The 27,035-nt window shown below is 34.8% G+C and overlaps 1 protein-coding gene across 50 annotated transcripts in view; it reads right to left on the reverse strand.

Moving 5' to 3' along the window:
- RBFOX1 (RNA binding fox-1 homolog 1) overlaps positions 1–27,035 on the reverse strand; it is a 748,795-nt gene that overhangs the window by 85,814 nt on the left and 635,946 nt on the right. For 46 of the 50 annotated variants that reach the window (XM_015294588.4, XM_414942.8, XM_046900794.1 and 43 more), the window contains 5 exons: positions 15,488–15,631; positions 11,937–11,990; positions 7,242–7,334; positions 5,493–5,553; positions 1,200–1,253 (listed from right to left, as the gene is read on the reverse strand). In XM_015294588.4, coding sequence (XP_015150074.1) covers positions 1,200–1,253; positions 5,493–5,553; positions 7,242–7,334; positions 11,937–11,990; positions 15,488–15,631 — 406 coding nt within the window. The remainder of the gene's footprint in view (positions 1–1,199; positions 1,254–5,492; positions 5,554–7,241; positions 7,335–11,936; positions 11,991–15,487; positions 15,632–27,035) is intronic. The other 4 variants (XM_046900813.1, XM_046900816.1, XM_040647577.2 and 1 more) reach the window with 1 other exon arrangement.

Below are 27,035 nucleotides of genomic sequence, written 5' to 3' on the forward strand. Positions count from 1 at the left end.
TTCCTTGAACTAACCAAACATTTTCAGCTTTATCCAGTGGAGGTTTAAGTATCTCCAAGGATGGAGATTCCTTAGCATCTGTAGGCAACCTCTTCTCATGCTTAACCACTGTTAGTGAAAAACGTTTTCCTAACGCCCATTGGAAACCTCCCTTTTTTCAGCTTACTGTAACAAATGCATTCTACAATTACTCGTTTATTTTTCATTACCTACGTGTGTGACAATGGATTAACATTTTTGTGTTTTAAAATATGAACTGAGATTTTATCCAGTCTACTGGAGAAACGTATACACAACCAGGCACAAATAACTAAAAAATTGATCGAAACGGAAAACAAAGTTTCCCAGAGTTTCCCATGAAATTCACAGAACATTTGTATGTGATTTGGGAACCTAACAAAGGACTAACTATATAACCTATTAGAAACATTTGGAGCTACAAGAAACATTTCTCCCTAAGTTATAAACTATTAGTTTAAAAGAAAAACAACATGCTATTTTTGGACTTTCAAGAGGCTATGGGTGAGATTCAAGTTCTTCTATAACCAAATTAATTTTGGTGTATACCCATATTTTCAGAGCTGTTGCTGCAGTATATTTACAAATTGCTGCTAGCAATAGAAAAAGGCTAAATCTCATTAACTCCAAGTTGTACCCAGGATTAGAACTGTCTTAACGAAGTCTTGAGAGATAATATAGATTACAAACAGAAGTTTTAAAAACTGAATAACTAAATATAAAATTTAAAGAAAAATGTTCAAGAAAAAAATTAGGAATGTATTTCATAACTCTATACATTTGTGTGAATATCTCTATTTTATATAGATACATTTACATATTTACAGATAGATATTTTTGTTGTTGTCTAAGCTTAAGTAATTCGTGACACAAAATGTCTGTACTGAAATATGAAAATAAAACGAACGAAATATAAAATAAAGTATAAAATAACTAAAAAAAAATCTCCTGTAAGGCTGCAATATTGCAGTTCATGTTTTGCTATCCAAGAAAAGATATTATATCTCCTACATAAACTTCATTATTCCCAGGTAACTGTCAAAACCTTCTTAATAAATCTGCAGACGACTAGCAGGGAGCATGAGCTAAACAAAGAAGCCAAACCTCACACCAAACATTCAATCTGTACTTATACATGTTTAAATAAAACAAAGAACGGACAACTGCAGTTTAATCCTTACCTGCATAGAATTCTGGACTATAAACTGCACCAACAACTGGATTTAATTTCCAGCCTGCAGCAAACATAAAAACATAACAAGTTAATACTGCAATTACTGATAATAATAATATATTGGTTTTCTATACTTTTTTTTTTTAATAGAAACATACACATAGAATGCATTCAAGGTCATTTTAATAAAAGTTTTATAGATGTTTTAAACACAGATCTTTAATATCAGAATATTCTGATTTTCAAGTATGGAAACAAGTAATGAAATAAATCATTATCTGGACATTTCAATATTGCAAGTAGTACTGGAAGAAATTATCAGGTGAACTAGCTTAGTTGAAATGCACAGTTACCATGGTCTTATTACCTTAAGTTATGCAATTATGACAGAACTAGTTCAGGTATCACTATATCATGTAATAACAGAGTAGATTGGTTCTTTTTCATTGCTTTAAGTCTCCAGTTACATACTAGTGAGGCCAAAACAGATCATTTGCTGGACAAAGGGTACTTCTGCTAAGCGTGCATTAGTGTATATTACAAGGCAATAAAACGAGCATTTTCATCCTACTTTAGATAAAAAATGAAAGTGTAGGTACTGTAAAGAACAGTCCACCGTGACAGAAAAGATATCTGTGCACTGTGTGAGCCCAGTCAAATGCCAGAGACACAAATTGCATTTGTACTTCAGACTCTCTGCACTGAAATGGCACAACACAGTCACGTATCAGAAAAGGCTATACAACCTGCGTGTACAGGTGGCATATTACGACAAAATAGCTGGCTTATATGAAAATGCTCCAGTCATGCTCTGCCAACTTCTTACACTGGCCAATGTAGCCAATGCCTTTGCTTTAAATAACCACTGTCCTACAGCTGGCCTAAAAGCAATCCAGAATCAAGAGATGTTCTGTGCCATCTGTTCAGGCAATGCTCCAAAGAATTGCTGTTGAGTGCAGCACATGTGATGCTGCTCTTCCAGGTACACAGACAACAGAGTCTTGCTGTTGACACAGGGCCTGTGTTCAAAGAGTATATGAAGCTAAAGACAGCAACGTTGTAGGAACTTGCGAGGAACTTCTAAGATGACCCTATACTGTCATCTAAAAAAAAAGTACAGATTAAATGTGCTAAAGGCAAGAAAATAATAACATATTGCACAGTGGAATAAGCTTTGTTAGAAAGTGGGGCACAGCAACGTAGGAAGGATTATTTTCACTTTATAGAGCAGACAGGTGTGCATTGCCTGAGGAACGCTTTGGTGGGAAAGAAGCCTTGTGACACTGTTTGCTTTTTTCCTGTTTGCATCCAGAACAAGAAGAAAGCAAAGCAAGAGGGAATTTAACTGCACTAATTGTCACTAGTTCTGATTTCGAATGTAAGTTTAGATTGAAAGTGTCAAATACAAGATTCTGCAAATATCCCTCATCTAATCTCTGTGTCATGTTTCTCACCCGTTGCTGAGGTTCTCTCAGTCTTGCACATAATTCTCTATTCCCCATGACTTTGGAAGAGCAACCTGAACTGATGCAACATGAGCATCAGAAGAATGCTAAAAAATTTTAGAAATTACAACTGTGAGCAGGATAGGTTGGAACATATAAAATATACCAAGTGTTTTTGCCAACAAGTAGAACTCCTGACTCTGAATGCCTGTGCAATGAAAAGGCAATTCTATCTCCAAAGCACATCCAAAATCATCTCATCTGAGAACAAAATCACACCAGAGCCCCACTAGAAACTGACTGCTTATGAACTGTTCATTCCAGGAATTGTCCAAAGTCAACAGAACGCATGTTTATTTCAAAAACCACCTAGCACATATGAGCAAAGTGCTTATCTGAATGAAGCTGCATATATAAAAAAAATTAAAAAGTTGAGGTTTTTTTTTTTTTTTTTTGCTTTAAAGTCTATTGCCTTTAGCAACCATATTTACAATATGAGCCCTGTTAACAAGCAACCAGTAATATCCAGGAATGAAAGGCACAATGGAGTGCACCTTATTTTTAAGTTACAATAAAGATTAAGACTTTACATGTTGTCATTTAACCCTACGTGCCAATAACGTGTCAGTCACCACACACACTTAGAACAATGAAGCCATCTACTAATGAAGAAATGGTTCAGAAGACAGACAAATACAAAGAAAAGGTTTCTGGCTATCTTCATCAGAAGCATCCTTCAGGTGCTAAGAGGCTCATAAAAGAACACAGAAAAATTACCTTCATTTTTAAAAACTTCAAACAAGAGTGATCTTTAATAATCAGCTATAGCAATGGTTATTTCCTGACAAGAGAGTAAAGAACTGGGATCTCAGAATGACAGGATAATGAATAATGGAAACACAGGTTAAACTAAATGGAACATACTCCATGTCTACTCTTCATTCTTTGTCAGTTGCAACAACTGTGCTAGAAGAACATGATAGTACTTGTGGACTTACTTCAGGGGACCTGAGACAATAACAAAAGTTATAAAAATATGTATCTATGAACTACATCTAGTCTGTTATGAAGACACCCATCAAAAGGTGAATATCAGAAAAGAACATCCTGCATGTATATGCACCCTTGGATGTACAGATTCGCAAACACAAATTCTAATTTTAGGCACTTAATAGGATACTTCACAGTTCTGATGGAGATTTCATCCAGATAGATCAGGCTGGAGAATCACAGACACAAAACAGTACAAGTGGGAAACACTAAACAGCAAGTTATCTAGTTTTGGATATAAATAAATGACAGTGTATGACACAAGTAATACAGCAGCGCAGGACACAAATGTATAAAATCAGATTCCTGAAAACTCATTTCCAGCATGACCATCTACCAACAATGGATATGTTGATGAGTAATGTGCTACTGATAAGTGTTTTAGCTTTAGCATAATATGAATACAAAATATATGTCATCATTGATATCAAATCTACTTTTATATTTTTATCATTACAATATAGCAGGCTAAGTTCATAGTATCATATGCACAAATTTAATATGACTCCGCATTGTAACAAAATCTTGCTTTGTGATCCAGTCAAGCTTCATATCTCTCTTGTTAGATTCACTGAGATGTTTTAAAGTCAGTAATAATGAAGGAGATTTCCCATCTGCATCATTTGGCAAGTTACACATTTACATACAAAATGAGGAAGAAAACACTTTCTGAAAAATCACTAGGAATTTCAAGACTCTTCTTCTCCATATCATTATAACTTGCCCAATTATTGCATGTCAAATGAAAACTGTCACTTTATTATATTTTTACAACGTTAAGAAAAAATTATGACTCTTTAAATAAAAAAATGTAGTCACTTTGCCATGGTTTTTAGAAAAATCTCAGTAATGAATGCTCAAATACAGAAAATAAGATTCATTATATTTCAAAACGGTAAAGAGTCTAAGCTAAATGTGGAAATTGTTATTGATGTATGTGCAGATTTCATCTGCTTTCTACTGGATGGGAAAAGCTAAATTAAATTGGAAAGCAAATAATTACAGCTACACATTCTAGTAAAACAGGAAAACGTAATTGCAATTAACTTCAATTGATGTATTATTGTTTGACGATGAGTTAGGAACTTGTTAGCATTTTCTGAACTAGCAAACGCAAATAACTTCTGAAGCACATGATAAAACGTTGCCAAAGAAAACATTTTCAAAATGTAGTCTCCAAACACCTTGAATATCTGTAGATTGCGTTTTTATCATGAATTTAACTTTTTATATCAGTATTAGAATAACTTTTTTAAGCAACTGAGAATTTAGATTACTCCATGGAAAAAAAGCTGGAGTCAGCATTCAGTTGCAAGTTGCCCTTTACTTTTAACAAAGCGCATAAGGAAGACAAACGAAATATCTTTGCTCAAATATGTAACTCAGTACTAAAAAGCATCTCATGCTGACAGAGACATTCCTCTTCTACCATCCAAGCAAAACTGAATCCTTTGATCAGTTCGTTTGTTACGATATTAACACCACACAAAGCTAGAAGAGAATAATGCTACCGGGTATATTTTCCTATACAAAAGCCACTGTGGTTAAATTCACACATACCAGACAGGCAAAATGCGCCATGCTAAGCCCATCCCTGTGAATTAGTGGAAGTTCACAAGGATGGAAATTAAGCCCAGACATAATGGGTTTTCCTTCTGGGTTGCTGGAAAAAGCATGAGCCCAAGGAGATGCAGAGGATGCAGAGCGTGACACTTTATCAGTAGATGAGTCCACCCATCCACCATAAGAGTGAGGTTTCACATGCGCTGACATAAAAACCATGGAATGAGATATCATGCACTTACCATTCGTGTAAGGGTTGACGGTCTTTTTATTTGTCATTACACGTGCTGTTGCATTATTTACCTAAGCACATAGAACACTGGATTAGAAAGGGTTACAAGGATGGCCTGTGGTATTATTAAATGCATGCATTATCATTGCTATTAGTCATGTAAAAAATAAAATGCAATTTAATTTATAGAAGGCAACAGGTGCATAACAAAATCATACTATTTATAATTACATTTACTTTCATAACCATTTTAACTTACAAATCATTTCAATAAAGCAAAGTCATATCATTTAAACTTTAATAAAAAGACATTAAAAGCAAATTAAAAGGTATTGCATAATTTAAGACTTAAGAGCATGCTTGTATTCCATGATAACACTGATACAATAAATATTCAAAACAGAAAAAAAAAGATTATATGAAGGAACATGCAGTGGAGTAGAAGGGAAATAGACAAGGTACAAGGAAACAAAGAAAATGTCAAAAAAAGGGACAAACGAATTTTAGCAGTGTGCAACATAACCCTTTAGAAGAGAAGTACCATTGGAAAAGCAACATCTAGCATTCAACACTTGGAACAAGAGCCTTTTTCATTGCAAGAATTAACAAAATCATTCAAGCTTTAAAATCACAGCTAACAAAAGGATAAAAAGAGGGTGCATTATTTAACACAATATGGAGTTAACAATCTGAGTAAGATGTGCACGAAGTCATATCCTCAATCCAATCAGTGCCTCCCAGGCTTGCTTAAAACGTACACTCAATTACAGGCGTACCAATATAGAAAAAAATGTAGCATCAAGAAAACTTAATACAACAAGTCAAAAAAATTCACGTGGTATATCAGCGCTAAATACGTGAAACGGCAGATGGACTTCTCCACTTACCATTCAGCACCATCGCCAGCATGGGTATGTATACAGTTACCATGGTTACTGAGAGTTTGGTGAGGGCCCTAAGCGCTACCGTCGAAGGGGGAAAATGAAAAGGCAAAATATGCAACATCTTACTCAAAAGACGACAGCATTTTCAATTGGTATTTTTTTTTAAATTCTAACAAATACGACTGAGGCAGTATTGAAGGGGATCCAGTGGTACTAAAAGGAGTTTGTATTGTTTCTTTAATAGATACGAATGGCTCAGGCCATCTAGCCAAAGGAGCCTGATGGTTTCAATAAAAATGAAATCTTAAAATGTTCGATCTCTAGTCTGGCTTTGTTTCTTTTTCTCGTACATCTTTTGGATGCTTCTTTTCCAATCTGGATTTTTTGAAAGCCACTGTGGATCCCGCATCAACCCTGCAGAAAAAAATAAAAAAATAAAAAAACAAAAACAAAAACAAAACCAAAATCAAAAAAACAACCTTTTGTTCCTTTTTGTTTCGTCTGTCACACAGTTTTTTTTGTTGTTGTTCTCAATTTTTGCTGTTGTTGTTGGCTGGTTTTTTTTTTTGGAATCTACTGCACCCATCGATTCACAAAATATCCAAAATAATAACTTCAAAATATTAAAGCTTTTTTTTCTTTCCAATTCCACCTTTCAGCAACAATGATAATAATAATAATAATTACAAAAGAAATAATAATAAAAAACCCAAGTAAGGCCAGATTCTCTCTCTTTATATATAGATATATATATAAACAATGGGAAGGGGAAAGGGGAGCACACAGAAGACACCAATGATGCATCTGAAACAACAAATGAGAGTGAAGCAGACATTTATAAAAAAGATGAAAAGGAAAATATTTTGAACATGCACCTCGATTTTACGGCCCTCTACCACGGTGCCGTGTAATTTCTCCCTCGCCCTGTCCGCATCAGCACTATTTTCGAAAGTTACGAAACCAAATCCCTGCATGCAGGAGGGAGAAGGGGGGAAAACAACATGCACATTATTATTTCAGTCAACGACCACTTGTTTGCTTATGTTCTCTCTCTTTAATTTAATATTTTCTTGTCCTTGCTTCATTTCTGTAACATGCAAATTAGAAAAATTATAATTGTATTGAGATGTGCAATAAATAAGCGACAAATGTGAACAAATTTCTTCTGTCATCAATTACATAATACCCTCTGAGAAATTCAAAGAATGATACCAAAAATACCTTTCTATGTGTCACTACAGAGGAAAATAAATCTAACGATAAGAAAATTAAATCAAAAGAAATTACAGTGTCTTCACATAGAAAAAAAATGAACTAATGAGAAAAGAAAATGAATCACATTTTAACAGCATGCAGATATCTCAACAAAATAAAAAACATGTGCACAAAATTCAACACTGAATGTCAATATACTCTAAAACATTGCCTACTTAATCATGCTGTTGTGATCATAAGAAACACTGTTCTCATGCAACACTAGGGTAACTTAAACTTTTTTCAAACTATACAGCCTTTACTTATTTTTTTATAAAAATAAAAATTAAAGAAAAAGAAAAGAAAAGTAAACCACCAACAAAAGTACTTTCAGAACAAAGAATAAAACTTCCTTGTATTAACAGATCAAATAAAATCACATGATGTGAATAGAAAAATAAACTCTGGTAAAGGAATAAAAATGAAAACGCTTTGAGTAACTTTAACTGGTTCATTTACTATTTCTATATTTTACTTCTCACATGCAACTGGTAGTACTCCAAAATCCCATGCTAATGGGACAGGAGAACACTCGACTAATATGGAATCCCCCCCAGGATAAATACTTCACTTGATAACATCAGGCTAAGCAAATGTTTACAATTGTACTAAAATTCTTTTTTATTACGCTAAGTTAAACTAAGCATTGTTTACAAATATTTCATGTAAAAATGTTGTAAATATTTTTCAAAATCAGACATTAAAAAACATTTTAGAAACATACACCAACCCTTTGAATTCTTACGTTTGCACCACAATGCCTTTGCAAGCTTTCTTGAATAAACTCAAATAAACAAACTTCTACAACCCTGAATGCTTCATAACTACAAACACTTGCAAGTTATACATGCCCATATTTTTAATTAAAGCATTGCTGCATCTATTTGAAGTCCTACCACAACCTTTTTCTTCACTGTTACTTAAGGTTTGCTTTTGTTTTGTTGCTCAACAATAAGCCATGCATCATATCTATCATATTGAGGTGGGCAGTCTTGCCTGCAGCAGGGGGGTTGGAGCTTGATGATCCTTGAGGTCCCTTCCAACCCAAGCCATTCTATGATTCTATCATATCTCCTCAAGCTTTATCCTCCCTTTCATCCTCATTCTGCAGAATGTTCACTGAATTTGGGGGGGTCAGTATTCAACCATTTACTCTCTGAAGTTCTACCTATTATTTACACGGAGAGTGAAAAAAAAAAAAGAGGAAGGAAAGGAAGATATTTATCTTTTACACTGCAAATAGATAGGTAAAGCAAAACTAAGTATTAACACATAAAACACTGAGGAAAATGATGGATGTGAACTACAAAAATAATGCATGGGCAAAACAATTTGGAGAAACTGTCAGGATCGTTATATGGGTGTTTGCCTTATTTTGCCTACTAAAAGAACTTATTGATGCATGACAGTTTATAACATTGGAAGAGACTTCCGTACATTAGCAGTTTCTACCCTATTCTCTCCGAAGTAGTTTAAACATACAGACCACTGCTCTTATTTTCTATTTGCTTGTTTTTCTTTTTCTTCATTTTAAAGCCACACTGAAGACTGAGCTCACAAGGGCTCCATCAGCATTCTCAGACCACACAACTCCACGTATTTTCTCCACTCTACCCTTTGCAAGTTTAGGACAAAGCCATGACCACAAGACACTGAGCACATAATTATTTTTCCAGAAAAAAACAGTAGTCCTCAAGAGAAAGTAAATACCCCTCCTCAGTATCAATCCCTACATTTTAGATGCCTGCATAGACCTTTCTTTAAGCTTTAAATATTTATTTCCTCTTTATTGTTTCCCCAAAACTCTCACCTTGTAGAAGTTGTTTTAAAAAGCTTATAATTTAAGAGACCACTAAGAAAACTTCACAGCAGAAATCATTGCTGAAACCAGCAATGGAGCAGACCTATCTCCACACAGTTCCATACATCTTCCTTGCTTTTCTCCATCCTTGCTGCTGAACCACCCCCCTCTCTCTGTGGGGGAGCTGTTTACAAAATTTAGAATCAGTCTCACTAGCTCACAGTGCTGCCAGTTAATTTTTTTCAAATACCGGAATGGAAAGATAAAAAGCTAATTATATTTAAAAAATGGGAAGAGATAAAAAATGGAGCTAGAAGACAAGATAAGACAAGAACTTCAAAGATTCTGAAATAAATACCCACTGTATTTTTTTCAGTGTTTTCCTATAAGTAACACTATAGAAATTAAGATTTCATTATTTATGCAAATGTATAATTTTACCTAGATGAGCCAGAAACTCAATCGCCAACCAAAGATTTGTTCATCCCATATTTAAATAGGTAGGCAAACATATTAACATGCATTTCACATGCAGCTGATTCACCAGTTAATTTGGCGTAGCATATTATATATTTTACTAACTGGTAATGTAAATTTCTTCCTTTTACTTTTAAGTCTTAAAAATAATCAAGTTCGTACAGGACAGATTTCTGTTTTATTTTTGGAGATGCATCATATCTGTTATTGTTTGAAGAAATAGCCGTTGCCATAATATTCAGTAATTGTATACTAATACAAACACACCAAGAGATTTATGCCAGTATATATGTAGCATATAGATAGCTGTCTAGAACACTGCTTTACAGCTGTTAGGTTTTTTTTTGTTTTGTTTTGTTTTTTGTTTTTTTTTTTTTACTCTAACTGAGATCACTCAGCAGCCCTTTCAGTTTCAGTAGAATTGAAGTTTTAGAAGAATACAAATAAGCACTGCTAGGAACAGGACTTTAATCAGGTGCATCTTAAATCCTACAGAAAAACTTGAGACGATCAGATAAATAAGAACCAAACATATTCTTGTTGTTCGTGACATGCTTTCATTCTTGACATGTTTCCACTATTGTAGGATCACAAGCGAAGACCCTCAGTTTAGAAATATTCCCCACCTTCCCAAAGGACAAATTTATGCTGTCTGATGCAACCATGGTAGCTGAAAGTCCTGGGTACGTAAGATTTAATGGCTGAACAAAGGTATAACCTACTGCAAATTGTACTAATTTCCACTCAGAACCAATTGAAGGTGGCAAGTGCAGGATGTCATTTGAAATTTGTAAAACTATCTGGTAGGAAAAGGTTCTGCACAATCAACATCTTTTGCAAAAACTACTCAACCTTCATAATGTAATGATGATACATTTCAGCCAACATAAGAAATAGTCTCCAACTTGAAAAGACCTCCTTCTAAGTCACTCATTTCAATAAGTTTAGGTTGCTTAGTGAAAAAACAGTTAAGTGTTCAAATTGGGTTTGGAGTAGTAGGCAAGGGAACTAATTAATGTACGTCAGAATAATTCTGGAAATTTTAAGTATTCTATTAAAGAAAGAGAAAGGGTGGGAGGAGGGATTGCCTGAAAAGAAAAAGGAAGAAAAAAAAAGAAATGCATCTGATTTAAGAGAGATTTATGATATATGTTTCATCTTAAAAGATGAAAGACCACAGAAAAATGGAAAAATTTATTATTAGTAATTACTAATAATAAATCATATATAAGAGTTGCTGGCGGACTGAAACGTTAGAAGTCAAACATGATAGTTTTCTAACATGGGAGAAAAAGGAAAAAGATAGCATGCGTATGCCATACACAAACTCTCATACTGCAGCTGATATCATAGGTGAAGTATACTGGGAAATTGGCTACTGCTTGGAACCAAGTAACAAAGATAATGCAGGCATAATCATTCTATTCTGACTGATTTCTAAATATAGAGTGTATTGTATGTATTGAAGGCAAAGTAAATTTCTGAAAAAAAAATTAAAACGTTTTCAGTATAATGAGAACTCTCTTAATCAAATAAGTGATCAAACACTCAAAGGGTTGGTGTACTAAGCTTTTACTAAAGAGGAAAACATCTGCACTTAAATAATCTGAAACAATCATATTTTCTTACTTGATTACTGAACAAGATGGCTAGTAGGTATTATCATCTTTCATTTCAATAGGAAAAAATCTACACTAATACAAACTCACCGAAAAATATCTTTAAGAATGGACTCATCTTATAAAATACACATGGTAATGATCATTGAATAATAAGGAAAGCAGAAATCAACGTTCCCATAAAACAAATGACAGTTTGGAGTAGTTAATATTACCTCTTTTAAAACATATAAAATGAGTCCAAATGATTTTCTTTCTGCTTAGCAAACTAAATCTGAATGCACTTTTCAATAACATGGAGTTTCAGATCTTGCTTATTAGTATTATTATTTTTTACATTAGTGCAGTTGTTTCCTTTTACTCATTAAAAGTACATTCAACAAACTAAAAAATATTTTTGGGTGAATTAAACTGCTTACCTTTGAGCCTCGCTCATTAAAAATAATTTCAACATCTAAGATTTTACCAAATTGCTGCAAAGAAATAAAAAAGTCACTTGAAAAAAAGATAATTTCATCACTTCTGTCATCACTAGTACAAATGTGTATTTCAGAAATTGATGCACTGTATCAAAAAGTTAGAGAACATAAAATCAAGGATAGTCAAGCACCAGAAAGGACACACTGAAGAGTAGTCAATGCCATTAAATCAGGTACGTCACGTCACTATGACACCACATATTTGTTTATGAACATAAAATTTACTGAGATGTTATGACAGTCATCACTGAACTGTAAACACAGTGAATTGCAAGTCTGAAATTTCTTTTGTTGTGGCTTTTCTTCTCAGATAGTAGGTTACTTCCTGGTGATTCATCCAGGTCAATTGCCATCAATGATTTCTTAAAAATGTAATATGCTATTGGGTTAATTTGATTGGTGTACGATAAAATATCACTAACAAGACAAGATTAATGGCCGGATGAACACTGTCACCCTCCGGTCAGCACATCCTCTAAAGAACCTGTGTTTCAGAAGACTTTTTGCTGTTGCTTTCCAGAACAGGCTTCTGCTTTACAGGAACAGGATGGAATCAATTGGGAGTTTTGTCACTAGCTCCAAGGGAGCGAGGATTTCTCCTCACCATTGATGAAAAGGGATACCCTTTATTCCCTGCGTAATTCTTGTCTTCCTAAAACGTAATTTGGCAAGTTAGAATAAAAAACTGTGTTGAGGAATTTTTCCCCTCACAGTAGGGCACTTTATAATAATATTAACTACTAATTCAATTGATCTTCCAATAGCACAATGATCTAGGCATTGCTCATGCTCAAAAAACCTGACCAAATATTTGACTTACACAACATTTAGTTAGAGCACTTCTGTAGATAGCAAATTTTTGTGATGTGACACTCAAATACATCAGTGGGTCATTTCTGTTTTTTTCTTACGTCATTAACATGCTCTATCAATCAACATTAACACTAGTAAGTGACATAAACAATGATAAAACAAAAAGGCAGAAATTAGAGGCAGACAAATGAAGAACAATCTATCAGTAGTGCAAGAAACTGCAGAAATCAACCAGTACTGAGTTTTTTAAGATACAACACACACAGGACAGGAAGGAGAGCGCTTTTTTACTTCATAAGTGGTTTCATCTTAGTTATGAAAATCAACCATCATTTCTTATCCCTGGGCTTATTTTATGTTCTTGTATTCACAATCTAGTTAACTAACATTTTAACTGCTATTTTAGCCTATAAGCAGACAAGAGCTGTTTAAACAATTCCTTCTCTGCAGTATTCATGTCAATATAAAAAAAATAATCTGCCATGTGTGTAACACAATCAAGACGCAGCATTATCGTTTCACTTCAGATATTTCATTACTCTCACACTTGCAGAAATTTTATTTCTCCATCACATCAGAAGCTAAAAGTTTTCTAAGTCATTCTGAAGCTGGAATACTCCAGCCACGCTATCTCGAGAACTAAGACACACAAATATTGAGAAGAAATGTAATTGCAATTCATTTATAAATATAAATAACTGAAATTCCTAAACTTTTCCCTTAATGTACTTTCAAATAAAATCCATCTGTTTTACTCGGTTTAAGTTAAATATTTTTTTTCCTCCTCTAGAGTTTTAGTTTCTAGAGGGTTAAAGGGATGTTACTTGCAGCAATTCAGATATAGGAACACAGGCACCATGATTTCTCAATACCATAACAGGATTCTTTTTTCTAGTGAACATTTCCTTCTTTTCTTACAAACAAATACTAAGAATGTGTTAACACACGCCAAAAAGACACTAGAAGAAATTAAGTCTGAGCCAAACATAAGATATCTAGAGAAAGACAGTGGCAAGTAGTATGAGGGTTGCTCCCAAAGTAATGCCTTCTATTTTATTATGTTGGCCCACAATGTCAGAGGTGGATTTTGGTGGAAGGGCAGTGAGATGGAAACTGACAGATGTACATGAAGCAAATGTGTCATTGAAAGCCTTCATGCAATAAAAAAAAAATGGCACCCACTAACATTTATCAACGTTTGCTAAACATTTATGGACACCAAACAGCAGATGTAGCACAGTGAGGCAGTGAGTGGTACATTTCAGCAGTGTAGACAGCAATGCGAAGGACAAGCCCCGTTCTGGACTGCTTGGCCATCAGCCCACAAAATGAAGAACAACATGGTCAACTCTTCCACACAAATTGATGGACTACAACCTCAGAACTGTGTATGGGGCTGGATATTGACTTCAGTGCTTTGGAAATGGTGGCGAGGTTGGAATATCACCAAGTTTGTGTCAGGTGGGAACCAAAAATGCTCACACGGGAACAGAAAGAATACCTTATGCAAGTTTTTCAAGACCTGTTGAACCAATACAAGTCTGAAGGTGCATGTTTCCTGTATTGCATCATTATTGGTAGTGAGATGCAGTGTCACTATAAGCCAAATTCAAAACGGCAGTCCACAGACTAGTGACAGGTAAGTTCCCCAGTGAAGAAAAAGTTCAAGACAGAGCCTTCATTGGATAAAAAATAGTGTTTGGCAGCTGATAATCTGCTCTATCAAATAGTGCAATTATATTATTTGTAGTTGTTGTAGTTTCCGTGGAAATAAATAGAAGGCATTACTTTTGGAGCTACCAACGTACTTTATGCTGTGCTATGTAACGTGAGCTGTAACACAGAAGAGACATAAGTTTTAGTGAGTCAGAAAGAAGAAAGGAAGAGATACACAAATACTTGGGAGTACTTGTTTGGAAAAGGAACATCTGTGTTCTAATAGCTGCTCAAGTACTATTTCCAGATTTTATTTAGTAAGTTTTCAAAATAAACCTAATAGTTCTCGGAGCAGGGAGAAGAAACCAGGTCTAACCTCTCCATGGTTATGAGCCTAGAACTGATGGCACGTATGAGACGTGTGAAACAGCCAATGCACATGAAGGTAGCTGATGGCCTGAGCAAAAGCAAAAATTGAGAGACTTAGAGAAATATAACGTCAAAAAGTTTAGAAGCCTACAGATCTATAATACCTATGGGAATAGGCAAGGATTCCTATGCCTGGTCTTTATGCTTAAAACCAGCCCATGTCTTACTGTTGAGAGATTCAGTTCTCTTGCTCTTGAGGTGAAACATTGATTATTTTACATTACACTGTACAAAAATCAATAAATCAAGCATTTAAGTCCAGATGGGTACAGCAGGAGTATGTACACATTGAATATTTTTAGCCAATCTAGGTAGTTATTTTGGAATTAAATGTAGATAGCTGTTTTTGAATGAAATGCAAAACTAGAAAATACATGGAATGCAGTAATCTGCACATATGATGGAATCAGAAGTTTTTTTCCCCAACTATGACTGACAAATCAGATGCTTGGTTACAACTACATGAAAAGAGAATCTTCCCTGAAAATGGTAAAGCAGTCTAAATCATAGATATCTCTGTCACCGTTGCCTGTAATATAAAGTACTCTTGCAACGTAAACATAGAAGAGCATAGACAAAGCATTAGTACTTACACCAAACATTTGTCTAAGATCTGGATCACGGAATCTGAATGGTATATTTGAGACGTGAAGCCGTTTTGGCTGTGATTTGTTTTCTGTGTTTTCAGAAGATTGCGTCTGTTGCTGACCATCGGTCTGTGCTGCATCTTCTGTCTGCTAGAAGGGTAAAACAAAACAATGTAAAGCACGCTGCAAGCGCTTCTGCATTTTAATGTAAATAAAGTGGCGGGCTTAAATTCTCCAAACGTACTGAAAAGGACTTAAATCCAGTCAGGCAAAGGTGCTGAAGGATAACAGAACTTGAAATAAACATCAAATCCTTTTCTGTATCTTTATCAGTATATGCATTTGGTGGTATTTTTAATACACATTTTGAATAAGTCAAAGAGAATGAAGGGTATTATTTTCAGTGTTGATTTTCTTAGCTTTTGCTAAATAATGCCTCCCTATATTACGAGGCTGTTGAGATTCCATGTCCAAATAACAGCATATTTACAGCAGCAAGCTATGGACTTTCAAACAGGATTAGTGCTTTCATTCCAAGGCCACAGGGATTTCTACAGAGGAGGTAGGTAACACATCACATCCTAGTTGCCATTTCATAAGTAGTGCTAATAGGTACCAGAGAGTCATTTTGTCTAGATAAATAGTCAACATTATGGAAAAAGCCTTGAGTTGTGAAAAGGAATAGAAGCATAACCAGAGGAGAAGGTTGCCTGAGATAAAAGTGAAACCCAGAAAAAGTTTTACAGATTTTCTTTCTCACCAGAATAAGAACATAGGACAGTACTTCTTACAGGATTACTGTTTCCTTGTTTTAAAATGCAGTTTTCTAAAAGATGGACACTGACTTACATTACACTTTAACAAACAGAATTATAAACCCTTAGAGGGATTAGGAAAAGCAGTAACACAGTCATTTGAAATACAAAACTAACCAACACTGGTCCACCAGTATATTATAGAAATGGATAGGTTGTGTTCTTTAATGATATCACACAACATCTTATTCATCGTTGTGCATACAGCACACATTCAGTAGGAATAGATTTTGCACAGGTCTGTAAAATCAGTAGTTACTTTCTTCAGCTCTGCTAGGAAAAAAAAAAAAAGGAACAGTAAGTAGACTAATGAAAGTATGAGGATCATCTTACAACTGTTACTCTGTTTTCTCTGTGCTTCCCCTTTCTTCTGATGATATTCTTCTTCCAAGTATTCATTTTTCCCTTGAGTTCTAATGTTACAGTTCAGTTTAAATTTGACTGTTTTATGTAGGAAAAATCTCCCATTTCCTGCTGGTATCAAATTTATTTTAATGGACAACCATTTAAGGAAAGTAAAATGGTTAAATAAAATGAACCTTACCATAGTTTTAGTATCAATAAGCCTGCCAAGAAGGAGGTAAAATAACTCAAACAGAAGACATCACTTACACCAGCGATGACTACATATAAACCTAATGCTAGCAAGTGAAATTCAACATCATCATCCCCAGCAAAAACAAATGTTCTCCAAGTACAAACATACACAATTTCCTATATTGTTCATATTTCTATGCCATTATTAACACTTCAATAACCATCAAGAAAAATAAGCTACTGTTGTATGGCGATTTGTTGCACAGAGATTTTCTGAGATCTTTTCTCCTAGGTCATTTGCTATTTTCTCTTTAAATACCTTGAAAATCTAGTTATTTTAGATGGGAATTTAAACTCAACTTTCAGCTCTCTAAGTACAATGCATATACTCTTATCCTTGCTGCTACAGCCAGATTCCTTGATATGATTTCACTTCAGAAATGTGAGTGCGCTTCACTGTAAGACAGTACCTTAGGAGAAGACAGTATAAGCTACTTCATGTAAACTAGCAATTTTGACACTATGCTCTGAAGTACAAGTTGAACAGTGCTTTCTAAGGGATAATTCTTTAAAATAATTTTATTTTTAATTTTTTTTTTTATATTGATGTCTTTCTTATCATCTGTTAGCATTTTACAATATGTGCAGGTGCTCTTACGTATATCAATAGGTATCCAGCTTTGATGTCTGAATCAGAGGCCTAAATCTCACTGTAGTCACTAATCTCCCCAAAGAATTAGTTCTCAATTTCAGACAAATTAGAAAAAGTGAAGGAGGTTCAATGCAACTTAGCAAGGGGGCAGGAAAGGGTAAATGTTTACAAGGGCAAGGGGTGGAGTGAAAGATTATATTTTTTTGTTTTCTAAATTCTTCTCATTCAGAATCAATCACTGCCCTATTGCAGTGCGAGCAACAGCAATAGCTCAGACAACTGAGGATAGGAACAGGCTGGGTGCAGTTTCATGGCAGACTGATATAAACTGCACTGTATTTCTATTTGTGGATACTACACATGTAAGAGATCAGGACAGAAATAAGAACGAGTGATAAGTGAATGGCAGGTCTGCTCTTATAGCAACAACACTGATTTGCTTATTTACAAAAAAAAAAAAATAGTGTATAACGCTCCCAGTCCTCAATGAGGCTCAATGCGTATTTTCTTTTCTCACAAAAACACTCCATCATTGTGCTGCAGTTCCTCTCCCTTCAAGTGTGCTATAAAAAGCAGCCCACTGAAGTGATCCCAGGTAATAATCAAGGATGGAATTTCAAGGCTTTATTTCATCTTGGTTTTTCTACAGTGATCCAATTTACAGTGTATTTCTGCAAACTGCTGAATGCTAGTTCCTAAATGGTGTAAGGATGTCCTGATGGAAACCTAGATTTGCACCTGCACCAATATCAATAGCTGATGGCCCTATCTTTTTTTCCAGAAGCACTGGTTCACCAATAATGTCTACTTTCACACCATACAAAGCTACTCATACACAAATACAAACCATTATGTACGCTAAAGACCAATCTTCAAGTGATCCCAGTATAAGTCTAGAACTGTATGTTTTGATCTGCTGCTGCCTGAACTCATGGGCAAAACCAAGGAAACTAAACAGTTCATCCTTAAGCATTTCTCATGATTTAAATAACAAAGCAGGAATATAGCTGTTAGAAGAAAGAAGTCCCCAATAACCTCTCAGTATGGCATCTAAAACCAACTCAAAAAGTCAAAGTATAAATTTTAGGAAGTTATTCCATCCATAAAATCAGCAAAGACTACTTCCCACATTCAGGCCTTAAAAGAAGAGAAATATGATAGAAATTTGGCACACAGAGTAGATAGCAAATGCAGGACTGGAAAATACTTGAAATACAACACTTGCAAAGAATTTAAGGTCAATTAGATTAATCTGAAGATAATTAAAGAATTGCGAAGGTGCTGTTCAGCTTCATGAACAAAGACTGCCCCGGGAAGAAATTATATAATCAGCTTACTGTATAAATGCAAATTGGAAAAAGTAATTTCTGTTCATTGTATTAATATAAATGATGAGAAACAAGGAGTGGAAGGGTTGAATCGTGCACTATCAACATACCAAAATGTCAGGAGCAACTTCTGTACCGAGAAATTTAACAGATGTCATCAACACAAAGCAGTGAGGTTTGTGAAGACAACGCTAAAATGAAGAAGCTGTAAATTATGGGTGCAGTGGGTAAACCCAGGTACTGTTATTTTCTGGGTGTTTCTTTTTCATTTTACCCTTCTACAGAAGCCTAACATTTCCAGTGAAGAGCATCTAAGAGTTAGGGCAACGTGGAATGAAAATCAGAAAGTTCAGAAAGTTGCCATCATCTAAGATTCATACCTGCAAAAAGTCTAAGAGAAAACGTGTACCGTGTATTATAAGATGTGACATTACAAAAGTATCTTTCCAAAGTGCACTACCATCCAGAAATGTACATATAGGCCTAGGAGATCTGGAGGATAGCTGCAAATTGAAATTGAAATAAGAAGCTTAAGAGAAAACTTCCACGTAACACCAAGGAGGTAAATGCACGGAGGACAGAGGATACAATCTGGATTTAGTAAAGTTCCAAAAAGGAAACTCTCAAAGACCTGTGGAGCTGAAGAGCTACACTGCAATTTAACTTACAAAGAAATAATAGATATCAAGAGAGTATTTTTACTGCTAGAAGATATAAAACTTGTGTTTGATATATCTTGAAAAATTACCTGAAGTTAGTATGCAAGTATGCCTGACTACATGCCTGTGGATTAGCATGCAGTCAATGCAGGTCCTGATCCATTATGGGTCTGCTCTCTTTTAATACCTCTCCTAATTCAATCGAGCAAATTAGTATGCTTTACTCAAACAAATAAAATCTTATTCATTCTTTATCACTAAATAGAAATAATACAAAAGGCATGGCAGTCTGTGTGACGACCTTACTTCTTTTTTTGAGTACTAAGCTGTATCAGATTTACCTTTGCATATCAAGAAGCTATGAGTTTAACTTTGCAAAGATATGGCAATTCATACACTGATTATTCAATGCATTTTACTACTGGAACTATCTGCTATCTTCACTCCTAAATAAATGCTTCAGAGCCATTTGGCTACAAGAGAAAAATCATTTTTTAACTAATCCTACAGAGCTAGTTTAGGAGACAGTTTTACATCTCAACCGTAATCACTGTATTTACATAATAAAACTGATTAAAAACACAGTTACACATTTATCTGCATGGTCAAGCTATGCCAGGCTGTTTGACATTCACTTCTTGAAACGTATCTTTCAGGAAAAAGTCAAAACCACTCCTCATCAGTCAGAGTAAAAAAAGATTCAAGCTCTTGCTGTTCATACAGAAATCCACCATTATCATCACAGTGATAGATCTTGTTTCTGTCAGTCACAGCCCTCTTGTGTGTATCAAACCACAGTGGTGGAAGATCATTTGGAAGAACAATGCTCAGGCAGAGCTCAGAGACATTTAGTGGCAAGAGGCTTCCCTTGTTAAACTGAGGTTACTACATTCTTTTATTTGTTAAACAACCCAAACTCCAGATAAGGCAATAACACTATGATGTTCATATGCCAATAATCTCTAGGAATAGTAAACGATAAACCTGGTTCGAATTTCTTGATTACTCCTTAGAATCATAGGATTCATTTACTCCTCATTTTGTTGGAGGTAAAACTAGCATCTGCCAGAATGTCTTAGGTAGACCTGGTGGGTCAAACCTGCTCTTAAAGTCTTCCAGTGGCAGATGCTCCACAGGCAGCTATTCCATTACTTCTCTTTTCTGACCATCTTACTGGAGTTCAAAAACATTACTTCTTCATTCTTCATATGTACCACATGTCTAGAGGAGTAACTAAGACTATTCCCCTTAGTCTTATCCTTGGCATGACAACTATGGCAATGGTTCTATTCTTTCCTCCTTGGTACCACATTCTAAAACATTATGTGACTTCTCCATTTGGTCCATATCTTTTTAGTTGGTGCCTAATATCTCCCACAGTATTCTATTTTAGGCCTTAAAATTTGTTGCTTGAATCTTAAAGACAGCATCAGATATTTTCAAGATAGATTTCTGTTATGCATCAAGGAAGCCCATGCTTTTCCACATAAGTTTGTTATTTTTGTGGACTTCTTTCCTTTTTTTTTTTCTCCCCTTTAACTGGATTGCACCTTGTAGTACATTTACTATACAGTGATTTTTTTGTGCCATACTAGCGTAGATTTGTGTTCCTGTATAAACATGTCACATTCTTGTTTTTGAATACCATGCTATTTTCTCGGACAATACCTCCAGTATATCAATGTCATTTTGAATTCCAATGCTGTCCTGCAATGTACTTGCTGTCCTTTCCAGTTTGGTTTTCTTGAGAATTTAATAAGTGCACACTCCATCATTCAGATTGCTAATGAAACCACTGAACAACATTGAGTCACTACAAACCCCTGAACAATTCCTTTTAATAAATCTTCATATTTTGATAGCGGGATACGTAAATACATTTTTCTACTTTAGCACCCTGCCTATTTGTGGTCGCGTATTTACTGTATTTCCCAGCTTGAAAATAAACACGTCTTGTGTGACAGTGTTAAAGCCTTATGGTAAGTGAAATATAACATCTATGGCTTTTCCTTTGCTCACAAGGCCTTTTTTTTTTTTTTTTTTTTTTTTGGAAGCCCCCTCATCACCCTCTCCCCCCCCCAAAAAGACTATGCTGATGGCTATTCTTGTAATTTAAAGAGTTAAAAACAAAGAGTATATTAACTTTGAATATTTATAAAGGATTGAAACTCGGATGATAGCACCTATCTTTAGTCTACATAACCAACCAACACTTTTCATTCTTTTAAAAACCATGTTTACTGTACTACAATTCTCCAATACTTCTACTCATTCTCCAGAAGATAACACAGACAGGCATTAATGGTCCCCAAAATCATCAGTCTAATCTTTAAATACCGAAAAGATCCAATTAGAAGCAGTTGATTGGGAAAACAAAACAAAAACCAAACTAATTTACTTGAAGATTCTCTATCTGGCTTCTTCCCTTTCTGATACAGATATGTTTCTCTGACACTTGGGAAATCATTTCAATAATCACTTGGCTAAGACTGACTTCTACAGAGAGCAATCACGCAAAGGAGACAGGCACTGTTACCCTTTGCACCAAGACTGAATTTTACAATAGCTCTCAAAGATTCTCTCCATCCATTACCTATAGTTTCTCCATCCTGACTCAGATACACTCCTGCACAACACTCTCTCCTGGTTCCTTCTTACATATTCAGTCACAAAACTTATCGCTAGAACATTCTCAACTTACAGCCTAGCTTCAGGATGTGACAAATCACCTGAAATCCCTAGTAGTCATAAGTAACGTATATGGACAACATCTCCATTTGTGCACTGAAGATCACATCCACTGAATCTTACCAGCTGGATATCGATGAAAATTTTTCACAGTTAAAAAAATAAAAAAAAAAATCAGCAAAGCCTGAGGCATCAGATTTATAAGATTGTGAAGCTCCTAAGCATTTATAGAATCACATATTGCGCTTCATAAATATCAAAGACATATGTATGGAAGAAATCCAGTGTGTGACAGTTCAAATCATTTGAAAATAAGTTGTTTTTCTAATCAGTTAAACCAAGGAGTAAAGTTACAAATGCACTTGTGTATGAAAGCAGACATAATACAGAACCTTTGCGCTAAAAGAAATCAATGGTAACTGCAGGTTCTCAGCATCATTGAAAATTACTGCTTTCTGCAATATATGTCAGTCAGCGCTGTATGAGGTTCGTTTTCAGCTCTGAGATTTATGTCATTTGTCATCTTCCCAAAAAGGTCACTTTCACCAATTCTCTGCATTTTTTTTGTCTTTTTTTATTTTTTTTCCTCTGGTTCTACTAAGAACACATTTCTAATTTAAAAGTCCTGATAAACAGTTAGACATTTTAGGAAGTTATTGATGAGTATTGCCTGAAGGGAACCACAGGATGAAAAATTTGGCACCCTACTGACTATAAAATGACAGACACTGATAAGAATAAAAATTATGTAAGAAACATTTGCTGTGGATGTTTACTAATACACAATTGCAACTTTCCAGCATCAGTTTATGCCATAGACGTTAAAATAAGTTGTTGAAACTTGAACCATTTAACTACCGTTGATTGAATTTGCAGGCACATACAGAACTGAAATGCTCTATTTTCCATAAAAATTTCTACCTCAATTGACATATATGCGCTAAACAAGTTAAATCTTGATAAAATTTAATTTAGGTATGGACAACATTCAGAGAAAAGAGCGAGGCATTCCTACATCTCTGCCCAGAAATACGTCAATTTTAATTTGTTGTTCCAGAGAATAAATAATCTTCTGTATCTTACGACCCAGTATCATGCAATTATTATTCTTTCACAGATTTCTTCGATAGTTGACTTCTCTCTTGACCTCTTGCCAACGTTATTCTACATACGTATCTGTTTAATAAAAATGATGTGTTAGGTTACCATCTCATAAATATTGAAGAGAAACTATTTACCACAAAAAATGAGGATATATCTAATCCCTAAGAGAAGCTAACATCCTGATACCTGCTTCTTGAGCTAGCCAAGTTACATGAAATGGATATGTTCATAGTACTAAATATAGAATTACATTAATATTTATCACTGAAACTATCAAATCAGCTAACAGAGCTCTGTGAATATATAAATGATAATAAAAAAGATTTAAAAAATACTAGAATAGTAAAAGCAAGATGGCCTCGCATATGATGCTTCACTATAGTATCTCTAGTAATTCTGTCAGTTCAAAATATGGGAAAAAGGGAAAACGCCGCATAAAAATCTTTCACTAGTCTGCATGCAGAAAACACTGTTTCTGAAGTTAACACAAGTTACATCTCATCTAAAAACATCCTTTGAGTCTCAGGCATCAAGCATTATACAGCTTTTCTAAGAATTTTCTTTTACACATTTGTTTTTTCCTGAGTATACCACCTCCCAGGGCTATCATCTCACTTGACAGTTCTGGCCAAATCAACATACAACCTCCCGGTTCCTATTTCACCATGTATTCACAATTATAAAAATACTCAAGACCTTACTTAAAGGCAGTCTTAAAAATTATGATGAAATTCGTAAGTACAGAATATAGAAATAGAAGGCCAAATTCTCACATATGCAGAAATAAATTCAGAGGAAATCCCTTTACTTCAGTCAGCTACTGCATGCTAGCGTTAATATAAATTACAATCAAAAGCATTCATAAGGTAAACAAACCCAAATAAAAAGGTGTTCCAGAAACTGCTTTAAATTTCATGTAAGATAGTTAAAATAAAAGCATGTGGTTTATTCTTTAAAACAAATCTGTCACAAGGACAGCTCAAATAAAATCTAATGTTTTGTAAATAAACTCAAATACTTATTGTCTCTTTAGTTGAGTTTTAGAAAGAAATGCCTTCTTTTCAGGGTGTGAAGTTCATTTCTCACTTTGTATGGAACCTCTTCAAGCACAGGAGAGCCAATGAGCGTTCCTCAGTCAGTTGATAGGGATTAGCGTATTTAAAGGATTTAGTATATGCACATTACACCAATCTCCATGCACTAATATTCATACACTAAACGAAGCAATGAAATTTAAACCAGTGACCTCAATCTAAGGCAGCTTTGTGTTTTACTAGAAATTCCTGCAGCCACCTTCTTCTTTACACTGACTTTGTAATGGAGTCAAATTCTTAAAGGACTTCACTGAAGTTCTTAAAAGACTTAACACTGGGTCAAGCTCTTAAAATCAATTAAAAACACATTCTATCCATTCCGAGAGAACACCGCCAGTCCAGTTTTCCTACAGTCGTCCAAGTGTTACCAATTCTCCCTGATCTTATTTTGAGAAATTATTATCCCACGCTACCACTCCCTTTTTTTTAAGGCTCAGACCCGACTGCTATTAACCCAAGCTTGCAATATATTTCCCCATGTTCCTGTTCATTGACTAACCTTCATTTTTCAGAAAAAAATGGTGTTGTAGACGAAATCCTTCACCCATAAACTCTGCTTTAAATGCAATGAAATGCTGTCCTGTAAGGGCTGTTTGCATGCCACTGCAGAATGAATGCGGCCCTCAACCTCATTTTTTTCTTTTTTTTTCAAGACTATACAGAACATAAAGGGTAGAATTCACGTTAACGTACTATTTCTTCCTGGTCACAAAGAAAATCTACTAGATTAAAATAACAAAGGTTTACCAAGCCTTGATCATTTTTTAATAATCTGTAAGTAAATACAAATAATTTGCATATTTTAAAACCCCATGAAGTTTAGAGTGAGAAAAGCCTAATACTGCTAAGAGCATACTATACAATATTTACAGGAAATGAATAAAGAGAACAAAGGCAATAGTGTATTTTCAAAAACGTAGTCATTGTCTATCATGGTGTATGTTGTTTCTCATATGCATACATACTCACATAAGGATAAAGCGCTATAAGAATTTATATTAAAAACAATCATTAAATACAAAAAAAATCCTTAAAACAGCCACCTGTTTTTCCCTGCTACACCAATCAAGTTATTTCTCAGAGAGAAAGAGCTTGTGAATGTCTTTGAGGCATTATTTGATTACGTTGACAATATTATGTGAGCAATGGTTGAGTACCCACTGTGCTGTACTTTTGACCAAATTGATTTGTGTAATGAACACTTGCTCTGTCTCTTCTCTAGCCTGAATAGGGCTCTTGATTTAACCAGTAGTGCTGGAAGCCAAGTGAATTTACAGCCCCCACAGTCATTCTCTCTCAATCTGGAGAGAATAGCAGCAGCAGTACATGAGCAAGTATAATTCAATACATTGTGCTATAAGCGCAGAAAATAATATCAGAGAGCTCTGCAATATACCTGTTTGATTTGATTTGTAAACTTGATAAAAAAGCAATCGAGAAAAGTTCAGCAGAAAAAAAAATATATATGCATGCTGAGCAAAACTGTAACCATACTGAATGTGTACAAAGAAAAAACATCATGCATAGTAAATCCTTCCCTTAGATAATACTGCACATTTTCCATTTAAAAAGGGTCCAGATTCTGGAAAGTTACCATTCTATTAAAAAAAGTCAGCAAAGAGTAATTTAAAACTGAATTTAGGACTTTCTGAAAATACAGTTTCTGAAGTACACTGCCAATAGCATATTGACAAATGTGGATGGGCTTATATCTTTCTTACTTTCTTAAGTAGATTTGATTAATCAATCATTGGTTTTGAAGAATTCATATTCTGAAGGATCCGTGCTCAGAATGCGCTTCCCAGAAAGCAAAACAACATGTGTAAAAAGTTATTTACCTAGGTATGTGTTTGTACTTAAATTTTTACATAAAGGTGTACACATGAAAAGAAATCTATCATTGTGTTTTCTCATTATTATTACTAGTGGCAAAAACATTGCCAGGAAAAGTATTAGGGATTTTTCTTGTCAGCTGCATTGCTTATAACCAAAGTTCAGCAGTCTCTTTTTTTCAGTAAATTACAAGGAGAGATTACTTTTCTGAACAAGTTTTAAAGGTAAAAATATATATATTAAAGTATGCAAATCATGCCACACATCCCCTTAATATTTCATTTCTGTAGCCTACATGCATTGTTCTTTGAGCTGATCTAATGAAAAGTAAGCACATAGAGGTTGACTTGCCGTCATGCACAAAAAAAAGAAGGATGAGTTCACTCGACAATATTGCTAAATTTCCAGTGCAATCGTGAACTTTTTCTTTTTACTGTAGGAATTTTAGTTTTAGACACATTCACACTTAAAAACAGCGTGGTGAACTCTGACCCTCTTATTTCTAATAATTAAATTCCTGTTTGATTCTGCTGTGTGAGAACTTCAACACAGTACTCAACAGAAGAGTTTCACCATTCCTACTATTTTTACATAGCTTTCCATATCACAAATGGCTTAAAGTTCCTCTTCTCTTTTACAAAAACACTTGACTATCCAAAGCACCCAATGAAAACAAGTCAGAGTAATTCCTTTCGCAGATCTGAAGGGAAATAAACAGAGCAGTAAAGTCCCTGTTCTATGAGGCTGCCTTGTCCCAGCTCTAGAGCACTTTTGTTTTGGTGACCGCAGTGAAGCTGAAGAGACGAGCAAGCTCAACAGCAGTACAGATTATTTCTTTCATTTC

Source organism: Gallus gallus, chromosome 14 (assembly GCF_016699485.2).
Source record: "Gallus gallus isolate bGalGal1 chromosome 14, bGalGal1.mat.broiler.GRCg7b, whole genome shotgun sequence".
NCBI classification, from domain to species: domain Eukaryota; kingdom Metazoa; phylum Chordata; class Aves; order Galliformes; family Phasianidae; genus Gallus; species Gallus gallus.